Source organism: Protopterus annectens, chromosome 13.part0 (assembly GCF_019279795.1).
Source record: "Protopterus annectens isolate FY-2018-M chromosome 13.part0, PAN1.0, whole genome shotgun sequence".
NCBI lineage: Eukaryota > Metazoa > Chordata > Ceratodontiformes > Protopteridae > Protopterus > Protopterus annectens.
The window spans coordinates 637,285,311-637,303,925 of NC_056747.1; the positions used below are offsets into that span (position 1 = coordinate 637,285,311).

The 18,615-nt window shown below is 41.2% G+C and overlaps 1 protein-coding gene across 1 annotated transcript in view; it reads right to left on the reverse strand.

Annotated features, from left to right (window-relative positions):
• The window catches only part of LOC122787549 (zona pellucida sperm-binding protein 4-like), a 403,617-nt gene that overhangs the window by 215,522 nt on the left and 169,480 nt on the right, over positions 1–18,615 (reverse strand). Inside the window, exons 6-7 of the mRNA XM_044054323.1 lie at positions 7,145–7,239; positions 6,930–7,057 (exon numbers count right to left, since the gene is read on the reverse strand). Of these exons, the coding sequence (XP_043910258.1) occupies positions 6,930–7,057; positions 7,145–7,239 (223 nt within the window). The remainder of the gene's footprint in view (positions 1–6,929; positions 7,058–7,144; positions 7,240–18,615) is intronic.

An 18,615-nucleotide genomic window follows, 5' to 3' on the forward strand; every position in this document is an offset into this window, starting at 1 on the left:
CCTGCCCCAGACTTAAAGAAAGGCAGGTGGTAATGTTTGGTAAAAGTGTGAACAGATGTACAGTTGGCAGCCTCCAGTATGTTCCTGGTGGGGAGTCCTCTGAGGAAAGCTGCAGAGGTGGAGGCTGCTCTGGGGAAGTGAGTCCTGACCCCCTTGTGGGGAGGCTTTCCATGTTATAGTAGAAATGGATGCAGTGTGCTATCCATTTGGAAATTGTTTGGAGATGGCTTTGTCTTCTGCCCATGTACCAAAGTTAACCAGCAGTTGATCACACTTTCTGGAGGATTTAGTCCTGTCTAGATAGGATCTGAGCAGTCTGTGCACATCTAGAGTGCAGGATCCTTTCCCCTTTGTTCTGTGGATTAGGGAAAAAGTTGGGTAAATGAATAGATTGGTTGAGAGCCACACTGGAGGCCACTTTGGGCATGGATGGGTTAGTCCTGAGGGGTACCCTGTCAGCATGGATGATGAAGGGTTCCACAGCCATGGGCACTTGCAGTCCCGAGACTCTTCTGGCTGAAGTGATGGCCAGAAAGAAAGCAGTCTTCCAGGAGAGAAATTTTAGCTCTGCAGAAGAAGCTGGTTCAAAGGGAGGCAGGATGAGCTTTTCCAACACAAGGTTAAGCTGGAATTGCTGCTCTTCTGGGTGCCCTCAAGTTGCTAGCCCCTTTTAGGAACGGTTTGATCAAGGGGTGTGAGAAAAGGGGCTGCTCAGTGGGAAAATGAGCAGAGAGAGGCATGAATGTTTAAGAGGAAAAAAAGAGGCCAGTGTGTAGGTGGCCAGCTAAGTAATCCAGGATGAGAGGGAGGGCTGTGCAGTATTGGCTCCCTTAGCCTGAATCCATGTGCAGAACCTTTTGCATTTGTCAGCACAAGACTTTCTAGTGTTAGGGCATCTGGCCTCACGTACAACATCTAGAACCAGTTTACTGAGGTTGGCAGATTGATCAGGGGTTGGGGAATAAGCCAAGCTACCAAACTTGAGTGTTTGCAATTGGGAATGCATGAATTCCCCTTCCCTCTGCATCAGGTTTGGAATCTGAGGAAGATTCCATGGTGGCAGTGGAGACAGGCCGCACAGCAAGGGATGCCAGTGCTGATGAGGCCAGTCTGGAGCTATAAGAATTCTCCTTGGTTTTTCGTCCTTTATTTTTGAGCAGTACCCTGGGGATGAGAGGTAGTGGAGGAAAGGCATAGAGTGATAGACTGACCCAGGGGAAGGACAGGACACCCACTTTCCAAGTCATGCAGTGATGCTCCCTGGTGCAGACTTTGCTTAGCTGATGGTTAGTGTGGAGGCAAGAGGTCAACCTTTGGAGTGCCCCATTTCCGAGTTATTAGGGTGAAGGTTCTTCTGTTTAGCTGTTACTCATGTGGGTCCAGAAGATTTCTGCTTAAATCGGTCTGCCAGAGTTTAGAAAACCTGGCAGGAATTGTGCTAACAGGTGGAGTTGCATGGCAGAGGCTGTGTGCCAAGGGGCATGGCCAGTCTGTGTAGAGAGTAGGAGTGAATCCCTCCCTGCTTGATATACCACATTACAGTGGTGTTGTCTGTTTTGATCAGAAGAGCCCCTGGGGAAGAGAAGTGGCTTGAAAGCCATCAAGGAGTGCTGGACAGCCATCACCTCTTTTTGGTTGATGTGCAGAGAGATTTGCTGCAGGCTCCATTGGCCCTGTATGCACCTGCTGTCCAGTTGTTCACCCCAGGCATAGTCTGATGCATCTGTGGCGAGGGTCTGGGTGGTGGAGGGTGGTGAGAAATGTAGTCCCTTGTCGTGGGAGAACGCTGTTGCCCACCCAAGAAAATATTTTCTGAGGCAAGGAATTATAGGTGTAAGAGGCCCCATATCTTGAGCATGTTGACAAAGGCTTTTTAGGTGCCATTGAAGTCTGGCATATGGAATGAGTAGTATGCAAGATGCCACGAACCCCAGAGTTTGCAGGATCTTCCTTGTAGATATCTGGGGTCTGGTGGCTATTCAAGAGAAGTAGGCAGTCAGGAAATGTTGCTTTTCTGGTTAAGGAAATCCATCTGAGATGCTGTGTCTAGATTTGCTCCCAGGAATATAATCCTTTGGGTGGGTACCTGTTTGTTTTTTTTCATTGATTGTGTACCCTAGGGAGGTTAGTAGGGACTTGAGGCCAGGTGCTTGAGCAGCTTTTGCTGGCTGTCTGCCTGAATTAGGCAGTCATCTAAGTATGGTAAATCTGGATAATCCTTTTTGTCTGCAAAAGGCAATGGACGGAGCCAGACATTTTGTGAAAACTCTGGCAGCAGTAGATGAGCCAAATGGAACTGCAGAGAACTGAAAGTGGTGATATCCTGCTCTGAAACGGAGATATTTCCTACATGACTCACTGATAGGAATATGGAGGTAGGCCTCTTAGATCTAGGTTGGCTAGCCAAGCATCCTTTGACCATGTGGAGCAGCTGCTGCAGGGTGAGCAATTTTGAAATTTGGGATCACCAGGAAGGTGTTTAGAATGGATAGATAGAGGATTGAAATTTGGGATCACCAGGAAGGTGTTTAGAATGGATAGATAGAGGATTGAAATTTGGGATCACCAGGAAGGTGTTTAGAATGGATAGATAGAGGATGGGGCACCAGGTGCCTTCTTTTTCTGGGTACCAGAAAAAGTCTTTAGTAGAAACCTTGCCTCTCTGTTCTGCAGAAATGTGCTCTACTGCCCTCAGAGAGCAGGGGTAAGAACTTGCTTTTGCACCTCTGCCCACTGGTTTGGAGGTAGATCTGGGAACCCTTTTGGGGTAGAAAAGGTGTGGAAACTTAATTTGTATCCCTGGGACACTGTTGAGAACCCAGCGGTCATTGGTAATGGTGTCCCAGGTGCTTGCATGAAAGGATTTTCCTCCTAGGGGTAAGTGAAGGTGGACAGAGGGAGGGGGTGAGGGAAGTGAGTCATTGTGAGTTCTTACCATAAGGGGGTGGCTTAGAACTCCCTGGTTTTGAAATGGGGGTAGTCCACTGCTTAGATCTCTGCATTCCCTGTGGCTGCTGTCTGGGGGGGGGGGAATCTGGTTCCCCGGGGCCTGGGCTGGACTGGCTTAGAGGGAGCACTAAAAGAAAGTGCTTGGTGGGACAATGCCAGCTGGACCAATAAGAAATCCTTAACTGTCTGCATAGATTTTGCTTTTTTTTACATCTTTAAGACCACTTCTGCCTTAAGTTGTCTTTGTGCAAGTGGGCATCCAACAATTTAGATTTGACATGGTCTGGTAAGAGCTGCTCCTTAAGACATGCATGCCTTCTCATGACAGATCTAGTGACTGCTGCCCTGCAAGAACATTCTAGGGCATCAAAACCACAGTGGCAAGGTGTGTTTAGTTACTCTACTTGCAGAATGCATCAACTCTTAAAACTCTTATAACTCTGCATTCTGCACAAGCAGGAAAGGATGTTTGGTAAGTTTCAGGGTATGTTGCTGAAATTTTAGCATATGGAAGTAACAATTTAGTGCCCTGATAGCAAAAGTAGCTGAGGTGTATACTTTTTTTTTTTTTTTTTTACACAATCTGTCTAGTGCTCGGGAGTCCTTATCTAAGGGGACAGGATTCTTAGCAGAGGTTGCTTGTAATTTCTCAAGGGCCAAAAGGAATTACTCAGGGTCAGCAGTAGGATTTTTAAAAAGAAATTTGAGAGTCAGGGACTCATAGTACCAGTCTGGTTTTCTGGGTGCAGGAGGGAGGGTGTCAGGAGTCAAGCTGGATTCCAGGAAAATATCCTCCACAACATCCAGGACCGGGGGGGGGGGGGGGGGTGGCCACGGGTCTGTGCTGTGGAAGATCTAAGAATTCCCAGAGTTTGTTTTTAGACAAAGGGTAGTCTTGACTCTCCCATTGGAAATGCTCCCTTAAGGTATGAAGGGTTTCCCCAAAGGAAAAAATCCTCTGGGGGAGAGGTGGAAGGGATGGAATCCACTGCATCAGAATCCTCATAAGTAGAGAGGTTGCATGTCTTCATATTCAGATGAATCAGAGTCATCTGACTCTTGTTCAGACAAAACTACAGGGGATAGATCTCCCTTCCTTTTGGAGGGGGTAGCTTGGTTTCCCCTGATCAGCATAAGGTCTTTCACCATTTTAAGCATTTGAGACTGAAGCAAGGAAGCAAGTGCCTGAGATTGGCCTGTCAGTTTCTTGGGTGTGGTTCATACCCCTGGGCCTAAGAAACTCTGTAGTTTTTGAAAGAACACTAGTCATGAAAAGCCGGTTTGTGTCGAGAATCAGTAGTGAAGGACTTCCTCGGAAGCCAGTGCCTGCTCAGCTGCTCTGGACCCATCCAACCTAAAGACGACTGCAGGATCCTTAGTTGAAGAGTTGTGCGGCATACTGGACTCTGAAAGGGTCTCTGTAGCAGCCTGCGAATCCACAGAAGTGGGCATCAGGGGCTGCAAAAGCAACTCACTGAGGACTGGAGAACTGACTAGCTTAACAGAAGCGTCATCGGTAGGTTTGGACCTGTGCAGTCTCCATCTTAATCTTTACATTTTTTCAGAAGATCTGCTGTCTGATGGCTTACCGAAGCCACATCAGAGTTGGAGGACTGTAAGCAAAAATATCGAGCTACAATAAGGGCCCGACTCGAGCTACAATAAGGGCCCGACTCGAGCTACAATAAGGGCCCGACTCGAGCTACAATAAGGGCCCGACTGATAGCTTTGGCATTGAACAAAAAAGAAAAGTGACAGCAGGGGACGTCATGGTCTGGGCCTAAACAAGTGATGCAGTAAGAATGAAAGTCTGTGTGGTATTTGCTTTCCACAGGTGAGACCATTGCTAACTTTTTCTGACATCAGTTAGTGCAAGGAAAGGATCCCCAATGCTGACCGGCACTCATGTGAACTGCTTCTGCTTCAGGCTGCACGGCAAGAAAGACTGATGTAATGGCATCGGCTGCCTTACTTTATACTGCTGACATCAGTCCTGAAGTGACAGCAACAGACAAATACCAAGCCTCTGGTATTTGGGCCGGCCAAGGGCTACCCTGGCAGGGATGACCCAAATGTGATTACTGCAGCAGTGAAACACAAAGATCAGCAAATGCCAGTAAACCACTACCAGTCCACAAGTTACTTTGACAGAAAAAATGCCAGTCCTGCAAAAGAAACCCACATAATCTCAGAAACTTTTTTAGTTACTTTACATTACTTTACAACAGACAGAAATAATGAGAGTTCCATTTTAAAATATATGTTACAGTTTTGAGGCAGTTGTTAAAAAGCTTTAAAATAGCTTTCCTAAAGATGAAAGCAATCAGCAAAAAAGAATAGTTTTTTGCCCTCAAAGGGAACTTCTGCACAGCTAAAGAAAGCACAAGCCACTTATGAAAAGCTTCAGAGGAGCGTACTCTTCAGCAACAGTAAAAATCTGAAGGGCTTCACACCTAAACTGGTCCTGGTCAGCTCAACTCAAACTGAGTGAGTTTGGGTGCATGAAGGGTATCCTGAAGCTTTGCTGTTATATCCTTGACTGGATATAATCCATATTAGCTAAGGCTACTGCAGCTGTAAATCAATAAGATGTTCTGACAATACTGCATTTATCCAAACATCTACTTCAAAAAACTCTGATACAAGATGTGCAAAACCACAGCCTTTGGCTTCATTTAAATGTTAAACAACTTGCTTTGATAGGTCCCTTATTTCAAAAGTTTAAGAATTTGCAAACTTCAAGGAGTGGAAAAAAAAATGCCAACTTTGGTGTAACAAGCTGTACTGTACTGGTCCCTCCAAGACCATTTTAGACTTTGCTGACAGAGTTATTTCCACTAGGCCAACAGCTTCTTTAGTGGCAACCCAAGATGGTATTCATACTGACTAGGGGAAATTTGGTCCAGGCACCAGGGAACTTTATTCCATTTAGAAGTGCTGTGGGATCTTTTACATGGAGATGCAAGATGAGGTGGATACCTAGCTACTACCAACTCTGACAGAAGGGCCCTTGGATTAACATTATTTATATATGATATTACTAATAAAACAATATAACTAGTATATTTAGAATGTATATAATTCATATGAATATTTATTTAAAAAATTATAGTATGATCACTTTAAATATATATACAAGTTTTTTTCCCTCCTTTTTTGGAATTAACTACATAACTAATTGATTGATTCAATTAATGTTTATATAAATACTGCCACTGTGCTATATTGAATTGTGATCCTTTGAAGGCGAATTGCCGAGGTACCAGGTCTTTTGGAAAAGAAATAAAAGAAATTTTCGCTGGATTAAGTATTGGCTGTTTGGTGTGTTATCAGTTTACCTACTTTTGTGCTCTTTGTATCGTTTTCTTACACCTTTGCCTGCCTGAACTTTCCAGGATGGAGACCACCGCCGAAATGCAATTTAACAATTTCCTTCAGGTGTTGAAGCACCTACATTTACAAATTACAGACTAACAGTTAGTGTAACTGCTTTAATTTACTATACATCATACATTACTGCACTATGCACCTAGTATGTTATGATATTGAAGAAACACCCATGTTAAACCTAATCTTGATAGTTCTGCACCTTTTTTTGGAGGGAGGCTGCACAAGTCATCCCAGGAACCATATTCTTAGTTTAACTATCCAACAAGCTTATCTGGGGAATCACTGTCGCATGTGAAAACCTTGCTGGAGCAGTACATGCAGCTAAATACACCATGGGAGTTGGATTTAAATGTTTGAGCACAATTTGAAAAAAGAAATGGAAATTATAATCACTGAAGCTATAGTTATGGCCTACACAACTTTAATACTGATTTCACTGTAGAAACCACCACTACAGCATAATAAACCAGTGAATGCCCTCCCACTTATTTGGGATAAAGTTAACTTTTCATTTATATTTCACTGCCTTATACTAAATTCTGTGTTAATCATTTTCAGGACTTCAAGCAAATCAGCTTTGTTCAAAATACCTTTTGCAACCCGGAGTTCCAAATGTAAAGGACCACCATCAGTCACAGGAGGAGGCGGGGCTAAAGTATTGACTCCAATTTTGAGTGGTCTGATATCTTTTCCATTGTACAGACAGCGGACATCTAGTCTGGATTAGAAATTGTGGAAAGTTATAACAAATAGGGGAAAGCATACTATGACTACAAACATCTGGATAGTGGAATTAATCCCTTACCTGTAGATGCTGTCTCTAGTTATAGATCCACTCTCTCCAACAAGCACTTCTTGGTCTGCCACCAATTGCATTTCATACAGAAATGTATTTTCATTCTGGAGATAAAAATCAGAAGTCAATACACTAATTTTGTAATTACTTCAATTCTGCAAATATCTAGCAAGTGGAAAATGGACTACTTTAGTATTATTTCAAAAAGGCTTCAGCATATCTCCCATTCCTTTCACACTAAGGGGCTCCAGGCTATATACCAGGTTAGGACTTGTGATCACTACAATCATATGATTTTATGCTATACTAATTTTGTTCTAATCAAAACATGAACCAAAGGGGACATCATGTTTGCTTCCGTTTCCCACAATGCACTGAATTAACACGAGATCATTCCCTACTTTGTACAAAACTAGTTTAGTATTGGCATTCTAAAGAGCTACCACTTTGTTTCGACAGTATAGCATGTAAAACTTCCAGGAGCACACACTGGTGCGGTCACATTTTACAATACACTGAGTCCCCTCAGCTTCAAAGTAGTGTTTCTATTCAGTAAAGAGCTATAACATTTAGCAGATTTATGGCCACAGAGAAAGATGCTAAGTGCAACTGACAGTGCACATTAAGATCTGTGGCTGACACTTATAGCTACATGGGAAGGAATAGGAGACCTACAAAGAGTCCGTTATACAAAAGTTTTTCCTGTTGCAATAGCCAGGGAAATGCAGTCCTAATATTTGTATTCCTTACCTTTTGTGTGGTCTCACTTGTTTACTCTAGCCAAAGGGGTTTGCTTTGTCTCATTTCTGCCATGTGATTTTTCCATTAGTTTTTGATTTTGTACTTGTGCCTGGGCTCAGGCACTAACAGATGAACACAAGAAAAATATTTGGTCCAAATCCAACATGGATAGAACTGAACAGCACAATTTGTCTGCATGTACCCCTAAACAATCTTTTCAGCCATGACCTGGCCTCTTGTCAAATTCTGAAATTAAATTGCTTCTGGAGTTGTGAAGACTCATTTCAACCAGTACAAAAGTATTAGTGCAAAAGTACAGAGATAAGTACAAATTGTGTAGACAGCAATTTAACCAGCATAGTTAGTCACACAGCAACCATCCTAGCTGAACAATGTGTCCACCATTAAAGTCACACTACCTAGAGTGCTCAAAACTCCCTACACAACAGACACCTGCATACAAAAATACAATTACACTGGTAGACATCCTGCTTAAGTGTCCAATAAGGCAATGTGACAATACACTGCTGAAGCAATAGCATGAAATCTGCAATGAGCTGCATTGCCTTGACTTTACAAGGCAAAGCATTCTATCAATCACTGAGTATGGAAACCTTTACATATCTGCAAATCTTTTGAGAGACCTTAATTCTTATAGCCCTTGTACATCATTTGATATGTGGCAGCCCATCAGTGCTCCAACAGCATTTAAAACTTATGGTTGAGAAATGATGCTGTTTTGTGTGCAGGTTTTCCAGAAGCAGAATTACCACAAACTGATCGCACTATTCGGTATGAAGCCCAAATTTCCTTGCTTTAGGGGGTTTAATAAGGCAGGCAGAAGCAGCTGTTCAGCCACTTCTTGGCTAGTTGACATACCCCTAAATATTGGAAATTATTCTATGTTTACAGAGTGCTGCTCAAAGCCTCAACTTGTTTTGGATCTACAGCAAGTTCTAAGCAATTCAAAACATTAAATTTAGTCCAGGTTATGTAGAAAACAAAAAAAAACTTTACAATTGCTTGAAGTTAATCCAATGTCTCTATTGGGCCTTGATTTAAAGAATGGTTTCCTGTCACTTTATGGCAGAAGTGGGTCCTCTTCTTACAATTCCAGTAACAAACTTTGAGCTTAACTAAATATGGGGTTCAAAGGCTACCTTTATGTAGTACAGGTTTTCAAGAGGAAAAGTCAAACCATTCACCAAGGCTATGAAAAAAATGTTCTAATACTGGTCACAATTTCTGGGGAACTGTGCCACTTGTCAGTTAGTTATGCTACAGCTTTAACTCTTACCGGCAGTATCATGTGAAGCTTCCTATAGTCAGTTCTCTAGAGTGTGTGGACTATTACACTTCTAATTCAAGGTTCATTAGTCCCATCAGAAAAGCCACTTGGGACTTCGTGTGACGTGGAGTAGCTTCTTTCAGTTTTGATTTTCCTCCATCAAAAATTGCTCATAAGCTTATTTACATAATGAGCACAGTACAGGTGTTTATCACTGTTGCAATAGCCTTATATGGAGAAATTACCATGGCGTAGACTGGAAGAGGAAGGATAAGGATCCAGGAGAACCTGAAGAATGCTCCAAGCAAAGCCTGTCCTAGACCCTGAAAAGGAATGTAGTGGTACAAGGCTTTGCAAAAGGTATGCAGAGGATCACATTGCTGCTAAAACACTTCTAAAATCTTAACCCTTTTCAAAAAGTTACAGATGAACCCAAACCTCTGGTAGAATGAGCCCTGATGCTGCCTGAAATTGCCATGTCATGGTGGGTATAGCAATAGCAGCATGAGTCTCACTTTGAAACGGTCTACAGTGTTTTCTGGTTTTCACAAGAAATCATCATGTAAGATTTCACTCAGTTAAGTATCAGAACTGTTTGGAAACTTCAAGGAAGAGTAACCTTACTTCCACTATTAATTCTAGAAAGAAAACAGGGAGATTGATAGCTTGGCTTAAAGTAAACTCAACCTATACCACTTAAGGCATAAATGAAGTATTAGTTCTCAAAAACTCTATGGAGAATGAGAAGGTTGACCCCACCATGGGAGCTTGTGACTCAGTCTTCGTGCAGAGGTTACACCACTGAACAAAACTGTTTTACACAAGAACTTCAATCAGGCCGATGAGCTGGTTCAAATGGGGCAACAGTTTATCTAGCACAAAATTAAGATCCCAAGGAGAAGATTTTTTTTTTTTTTTTTTTTTTTTTAAGGCGGCTTATGTAATAACCCTTTCAAAAATATTTTCAAGTGGAGTTTGCATTGAATGGGGGGGGGGTTCCATAGGCAGACATACTGAAATGGCCAGTTGAACCTTGACCGAGTAAGATAGCATCTCACAAACACTGAAGAACCAGAGGAACATTTGCCCTGGATGGGTGCTGATTCTTTTATTAGAACCAACTAAAAAGCTTTCCATTTGCCATTCTCTAGTAGCAAACTTTCTTGCCTCCATTAATACCTGCTGCATGCCTTCAGAGAAGAGGTACCTATAAAGGCATAATTTAAGGCAATAGATTTGGTGCTGGGGTGAATTACACACCTGGTCTTACGAGAGTAAATCCAGTTTGTGAGGAAGCTTGTGGCAATTGTCCCTGGCTTACTCCAGACTAGAGAATTACTGCTGCATGGACCAGGGAGTCACAATAATCTTACAGGATTCCTTACGACTCTTCAAAAAATGGCTGGGAAGGGTAGAAAATCATACAACATTCCTTTCCAAGGTAAAGAAAATACATTCGTTTTCCAGGCCTTGCATGGCATCTTGGAAAATGTTGTCATCTGATTGCTGAAAGCAGAGAAAGATGCATTAACAGGCAACTTCCATGAGACCAATCCATTAGTTAGTGCAAGCTGAGCTGACTAGAGAATGGTATAGGCACCATGCCCTTAAGAGCTTTCAAGCCATAGGGGAGGCTAAGCTCTAAAAATGTCAATACTAAAATACATCACACCCTAGCAACAAAAACATAAAATAGCAACTGCAGCAGTAATCATTTGAATATATACTGTTATGGCAAGTTTACTTGCACAACCGGATTATGGAGGAAATTCACAGACCTCCCCATTCAATTTCTATGCATCAGGATCTACCCTGGTCCTGCTCAGTTTGTCTGCCACTATTTTGCTCCGATGCTATAGGATGCCTGTACAGCAAGACTGTGCTGAAAAGCTAGCCTGCCAGAGGGCAAGCTCCATTTCCCTCGTTTGAGTACTCCCATTACTATGATCTGGTCTATACACACTTGAAGAGGTCAAGGAGATGACAAGTGATTGAGAACAGAGTGCATTTTTTTAAGCGCTGACATCTTGTATGTGCACACATTTTGGTTTGTCTTTTCTGTTCAAAAGACTGCACTTTTATCCCCAAAGGCACTGCTCCCCAAGCAATGTCAGAGTCTTACAGACAGTGCTGGCTCCTAGGAAAAAAATGGAGACACGGATTCTGATAAGTCTCTCCACGAGAAAACAAAACTCCCTTTTCACAACCCCAAAACTGAAATCCAGACCATCTGGGGATGTTGGGACAATGGATTTCAGGCACTACTGATTTTTCTCATGTGGAGTCTTGCTAAAGAAATCATGAGAATCACAGGAGAAGATGCAGAGTCCTGAGAAATTCCCTGGCAGAAGTAGCCTAACTGGCATAAGTCAGAATAGATAGATACACATTTCCAGTTGGGGGGGGGGCTCTGAAATGAGGTACCTAGGAAAACAATTCTGGGGAAGGAGTCACGACTGATGCTGCTTAGGAAAACTCAGATCTGTGCAGGAGGTCTCACCCAAGGAAGAGTTTCTAGAAACTTGGAAATATACTCTACAAAGATGAGCAAGTTACCTAAATAAGGAAAAATGTGAATACCCTGTAGCAGCCAGACAATAGGTTCATGAAAAGGATTAAAATAAGAACATGGGTAACCTACAAACTCTCAACCTAAAACAGTTCAGATCTGTTAAAAGGAAGATCCTGTTTACTTAACCTGGCTGACTTCATCAGTAAGATTACTGAAGAAATGGATGAAGGCAAATCAGTACACTTAATATCTAGACCTTACAAAGGCATTTGATAAAACTATACCAGCTAAATGTTAATCCCATGTAGCTTGTTGGATAGTAATTTGTCTCAAACAGAACCCAGGAAATTCAGATAAGCTGCTCTACCCTCCTCCAAACATGTCAATAGCTGCCACTCCGGTACAGTTCTTGGGACATTCCTCTTTGGTATTTAATTCTCAGAAGTAGAGATCAAAGCTATTGTCAGTGATTTAACTGATCAACTTTGCAGAGAACTAAATTTGGTGCAGTCAAACTCCCCAGATGATGACATGATCCTCCAAGAGGGTCTTTTCCAAACCAATAGGTGGTTTCACCAGTCGAAAAAGTGAATGCCAAGAAATGTGCAATAGTATCTTTTGGCAAAAGTCCCTTGCAACTTTCAGAATGACCACACTGATCTAGTTAGGGACCTGAAAACCTATGTAGACAGTCTTTGATCACCATGTATCCACTATTGTAAGAGTGGGCTTATTCGCTACACTGCACATGACTAACATCCTGGTCTAGGGATGTGATTACACTGTATTCCACTCAACAGGAGAAAGAAGAATGCCCTCTTCAGTATGCATCTGTCCAAACATTATACAAAGCATTGCGAGCATTCAAGTTGTAAGAAAATAAAGGGCCTAAAAATCAAACTATGCAGATCTCAGAGCCCTCAGCGTCATACAGGCTACTTAAAGAGCTCTGTCTAATGTACAGAGCCTCAGACCCCTGTCCTGTCAGACCTACTGCAAGTCCAGAGGGGCATAAATACAAGAAATCCAAATAGCTTTTGGAAAAAAAAAAAAAAAATGTGTATGCATCACAACATACAGTTTTCTCTGAAATGCCCTTACACTACTCAAATATCTGGAAGATTGGATTGGTAATCCCAACTCACCCCAGGTTAGCAACCTTATCCCTCATGGATGCAGTCAACATTACAATGTTCTCATTTCTAGATTATTCACACTGAAAGTTTAAGAACTAAGCTTCATGGGAATGTATAACTAGGTTTCTAAACAGCCTCATGGAACAGCCTAGTACGTACTTCTGAACCTACAAAATCAGATGGCAACTGCCACCACAGTTTAGGGGCAAGAATACAGAAGCTCTGGTGTACTGAATGAATTTAGTGGATGGAGGTAAGAGCAGGGCCATTAGTGGATTGGCTTCTTAAGCTGTAGTTATCCCGGGGGGGGGGGGGGGGTAGGGGTTGACAGTCATCCAGATCACACCCAGTATAACACAGGTCATACTCTGATATCAGGAACTTAGAAAGGCAGCACTTTTCTTACCAAAGATGTAACAGTAGAAATGTTCAGACGCGAGACATTCAACCCAAGTGCAATGTATGAGCAAATGCCAAACATTTTCTTACAAAGCATAAATTTGGCATCAAGTAGGGGATATATCAGTACTCATGCCTTTGTACACTTGCTAAGATCAGATCCAACATTTTTTGACTTGTCATTTTTGATTTAAAATTTGTTCTTGTTTAACCTATTAGTCTGCTTCACAACTACCAGTTTCCCGGTATACTGTTCCTGTTAATGGTCTAGATAAGCATACACCATAACCACTGGGAAGGTTGGCTGGAAAGGCAATTTAACAACAATGGGAAGACACCTTTAGTATTTGCTCAGATTTTTATACCCCAAGCAGACTTCATGGAATTTTCCTCAGGTGGATAAATGCTGGGAAGTATGATGGGAAAAGTAGGTAATTGGGAATGTGTGTTTTGGGAATGGAACAATTAGGCAGATTTTTAAAAAAATCCTACAAGTATTTTACAGACCTGGTTTTGAGCAGGGACATAGGCTCAGAATTGGCTAGACAGTATGACCTTACCAAGTTTATTACTAATGGCAGTCAAATTACTATTAAATGTAAAATAAAACAAACTAGTTTTAATTGAAGTACTGAATGATGTACAGGCGATAAACTGGAGGTGGGATCTATAGAAAAGCAAGTTACATAGAAGTAAATGTAATACGAGAATAATACAAGCAACACAAGTGGAGTGAGGTAGAAAGAATGGTAGAACACTTGTACGAGTCACTTTGCAGTTATGATTTAAAGATAATTTACATCCCCTTCTAAGGCTTCAGTTATCAAGGTAACAGCACTTTGAAATACCTCTGGTGCAGATGAAAAATGCAAGTCTTACAACCTGTACCTTCTTAAACAGCATAGTAATTGTACAGTTTGGAGCAGCTTTATCTACCATAACCATCATTATTTGCCAAATACTGGCATCTTCAGTATTCAATACAATTGGCTTGCTTCAAGAATGCAAGTCATATTCTTGCATCATTTTAGACAGTTTAGATGTAACCATAGTATCTGTCCTTCAGTTAACTCAAGATGCAACTTAACTCCCCCTAGTTCAGTTTTAGTTCCCAGTGGTAACGGTACTTTAAGTTTACTTGGAAACAATTCTCCCAGATGGCTTCCTAAACCAATACATAATGATCATGCATATCACTGTTGTCTCTGTGGTGATGCACAATGCTTGCATATCAGTTTGTCTTTGCACAACCTGCTTAGCGATTCCTACCATCTCAAACCAAATGACATGCTTCTAGAGCATCTTTCCCCAGGCCTCTATTGAAAATTGGCTTCGTTCCAAGTTGGACTTTCCCAGTAAACAAATGTTAAATAAAAACTTACATTGGGACAATTTCTAATTTTTGTCATTTAAAAATACAAGATAATATACTCTTGCCTACTTTAAAATTGTAGAGCGTATCCATAAATTCTCAATATCTCCAGCCAAATCTGCCATGTTTTCCTGTTCACATTTCACAGTTTCAACTAATAGCAGCAATGGAAAGCTCCTTTTCAGTCTTCTGTTCAATAGCATGCAAATTTTGCACATCTTTGCAAAATTAAATTTTAACCATTCTGTGGGAAATGATGAATGCTGGATATCTCATGCTTATAGGTACCTAATTTAAGCTTGAATTAATGCTGTAAGAATCTCTTCCCTCCATAGTTGATCCTTTCTGTAGCACACACAATGCTTTAGAGCCACTACAGTTACCACACATCCAGATTCTCACTTCGCCCATTTCACAAATTCTTGTGCCTTTTCCTCAGATAGGTTTTAACCATGCACTATTTTTACCTGTGCCCACATTGACTGCTTTTGATGACCTTGCTCTAAAAACCTTGCCCCTTAGTTTAATAGAATCATGCAGTTCATTGAAGTCAGCCTCAGTTCTGTACAGTAAGCATCTACATTCAATGTAGGACCTTGTGCTTTTGTAGAGAAGCATGTAATTGTTTAGTCCGACTCAAATTCCTATTGTCAGTGCTTCAGTCCCTTCTCAAAGCATATATTTATTGTTAACTTTCTACTAGAAGCATGCAGACATATTGCACACTCAAGCCTCTCCTAATCCACCCAGTTAGGAATTCTTGGATCCAAAGCCTCCCATATTCATCCAAATTATCTTGCAATGCAAAAATGACTTTTTATTCATGCAGATATTGCTCAACATTTAAACTAGATGCATTTGTCTAATAATTGAACTAGACACAGGGTGTTGTAACTTTTATTTAAAACAATCACCAAGATTCAGATTATGTATACCATGTGGCACTTCCTGTAAGTCCTCAGCATTAAAGCTATATGCCACATGTATAACAGAATGTGCAGCAACTGTTTGAAGCTCTACACCAGCTCTAGCACTGCATGCTAATTTAAAGGAACTGTGTTCCCTTTCTTGCACCCCCTGTAATTATGGTACAGCCGTTTCTTATCTTGCATGACATTTGAGTAAGTCCTCCTGAAAGTTTGATACTTGGAGACCAGGCATCTGTGATGGTCAGGTTATCCTGCCACTAAAAAAATGCTGTTTGTATCAGTTTCTTCAAAAGGCCCTTGGCATCAGTGGCAACTGCCTTGATCCCTTCAAAATGCTGAAATGTCTTCTACCTCAAGTTCTCACTACTGTACTAGTGATCAAAACTTTCTGGTACAATCTAGTACAAAGAATCTACTGTCATTTTATGTAATCAATTCCCTGGAGTTGCTCTGGCTTCATATAATAGGTTCACAGGTGTATACTAGGCTAATGGTCCTGGTGCCTTTACAAGCCTAGCCCATAGGATTACCATGGCATTGTGCCACCAGACCTTAGTTTCCAGTGCCGGTTGAGTAAAGCCACTGGAGTGATCCATGGGGTGAATTTTCTATTTCCCATCCACTCAAGATTTCAATTGAAGAGGGCCAGTAAGGTGCTCTGCTTGACATGTATGGGAAGTCTATTCCATAGCATGGACAGTCTCTGGGTTATGAACCCATCCCTCCAGCATGTTCTGCTGATTGTGGTAATGAGGTGCTATTGCATTAATATAGCTCTACATGACTTGGCCCTCTTGTACCTCAGTTGCTCATACCATATCCTCCAGACTCTGCTATATTCTGGTATAAAATAAAATTACTAATTTTACTTCAGCAATTGCCCACAGCAGAGGTTAAACAGCTCCCTATATGCCAACATGGATTGACTGCTTGGTTACAACACTAGACAGATTCCCTCATACATCAGCTCACCCCAAACCCTCCTCTTTCCTACTTCAGGGCTGTTAGTGATTCCATGAGTGGCTCAAGAGCCATCTAGTGCTTTCAATGTCATATTTAGGCATACCATTAGGTGTCTTTGAGAGTCTCCCACTTGGGAAGACTTCAAAGGTGCCTAAATATTTTTGATTCGCCTTTTATGGATGTTTGGAAAGAAAGCTTGTTTAGCCGATTACTATTAGTGGTGTGATGTTTACAGTTTTGTTTTTATTGTATGAATATTTATAATTTTTGCTGTGCTTTGGAAGAAATTCCTTGATACTTCTGGATGATAGAGTCCTGAAATTATGTACTGCACTGACTACCTGCTGTACTGAATGTGGTATTAGTCCCAACTGCTAAATTTAAGTATATGCATACCCTTCCTAAAACAAAAACATCTTAAGAGTCCCATCCGTCATACTCCTTAAATATCTAATCCGATATTAGATCAGTGTCAACCCAAAAAATATCCCTTGCAACAAGTGTTCATTGAGCTGTGCCTAATGTGCTGAAGGGCTGACCAAGGACAGCATTAAGATTAACATACACCATCCAGATTTCATCAAGTTATTCAGTGAAATTTCTTTTAAAATGCAGAAATTAAACAGCTACACATTTATTTGCAGTTTGCCAGGATAGTTCATTGGGCCAAAAGGAGCCCGTTTTCAATGGAGTCCTGGGGAGAAAAGCTCCAAAAAAATATAAATACATAATACGCATTACACACACACACACACACACACACACACACACACACACACACACACACACACACACACACACACACAACAGATCATCTCATAGGAATACAAAGTAAATATGACAAAACAGGTCAACAATGATGGAATACAATCAGTAATACATCAGTATATTTCATTACCAGCCATAAAAACACTTTTTTTTACAAAAGTAGCAGCATAGAGTAACTTTAGTTGGTCAAATAGTTCAATAGAGCTGTGGAACTATAGGAGGCAGCGATGGAGCATTTAGTTCTAGGAGAGTAGGAAGTGGTATTAGAAGGATTAGGATGGATGGGAACAGGAGCACAAACTTAAATGTTAGGTAATAGGTATTCACAATCCTCTTTAGCGGAGTTTTGTATTCCCAATCTGAAGTCTTGAGTATGCATTACAACTGCAAGCACATTTAAAAAGTCCCCCATCACAAAAGCTGCCTTGCCTTTTGCAATATTAACTTTGGATCTTTATAGTTTCATGCCCCCTTCAATATCAACCATGTCCTGAACACATTTCCATGTCCAGAAAAAGTACATTTATTAAAATTAAAAGTCTGCACAGTCCGTTTTTTTTTTTGGGGGGGGGGGGGCACGTTGACTCTAGGAAATTTCTAGGCTATTCCACATTGTTTTCAAGAAATCAGATGTTGCACCCATAGCCACCGCATCATACTCTTGTCGAGGAAAATCCTGTCAAAATATTAACAGCTCTTCCTTCCCACCAATGGGGTTATCTGTAAGGCATTAACATCTCTAACAGTAACGTTAGAACATTTCATATAATTTTAGGAAATCTGACATACACACAGAGGGAATTAACATAAGGAGACTCCATGCAACTATTTGTTCAGAACAATTCAAGTACATTCTACAGCTGAAAAGTTGAGTAGACAAGTCAAAACAAATGAGAGTCTCAATGAAAAGAAAAAAAAACAGACTTACTGGCTAGATATTGAGATGTGGCTCTTCTGAGTACTGCTGTTTTCAGAAGTAAATGGCAAGACCCTGGACTTAAGGTTGTACAATATATGTCTAGAAAGGCATAATGGCTAAAAAGCTTCACAAAAAATTAGCATTAGTGCCCCCTATGAGGCTGTGGCCATTTGGGGGTTGAACAAATTTAATGTACATTAGAACTGTACAGAACCTAAAAAGTTAAATTCTATTTAATCAGTCCATTTGATCCACCTCTTAGGAACAGAGCTGCTCCTCAGATCAATTCCAGCCTTTCACTACTGCTCCTGCAAACATTACCCATAATCTCCTGTAAACCTCCACTTTCTCATCTCTCAAAAGATCTCATTTGTCACTACAGCTAAATGCTCCATTTTAATTTTTTAGTAGTTTTTGTTCTAATTGGTTTCAATGCAGATTTCTAGTGTCTGT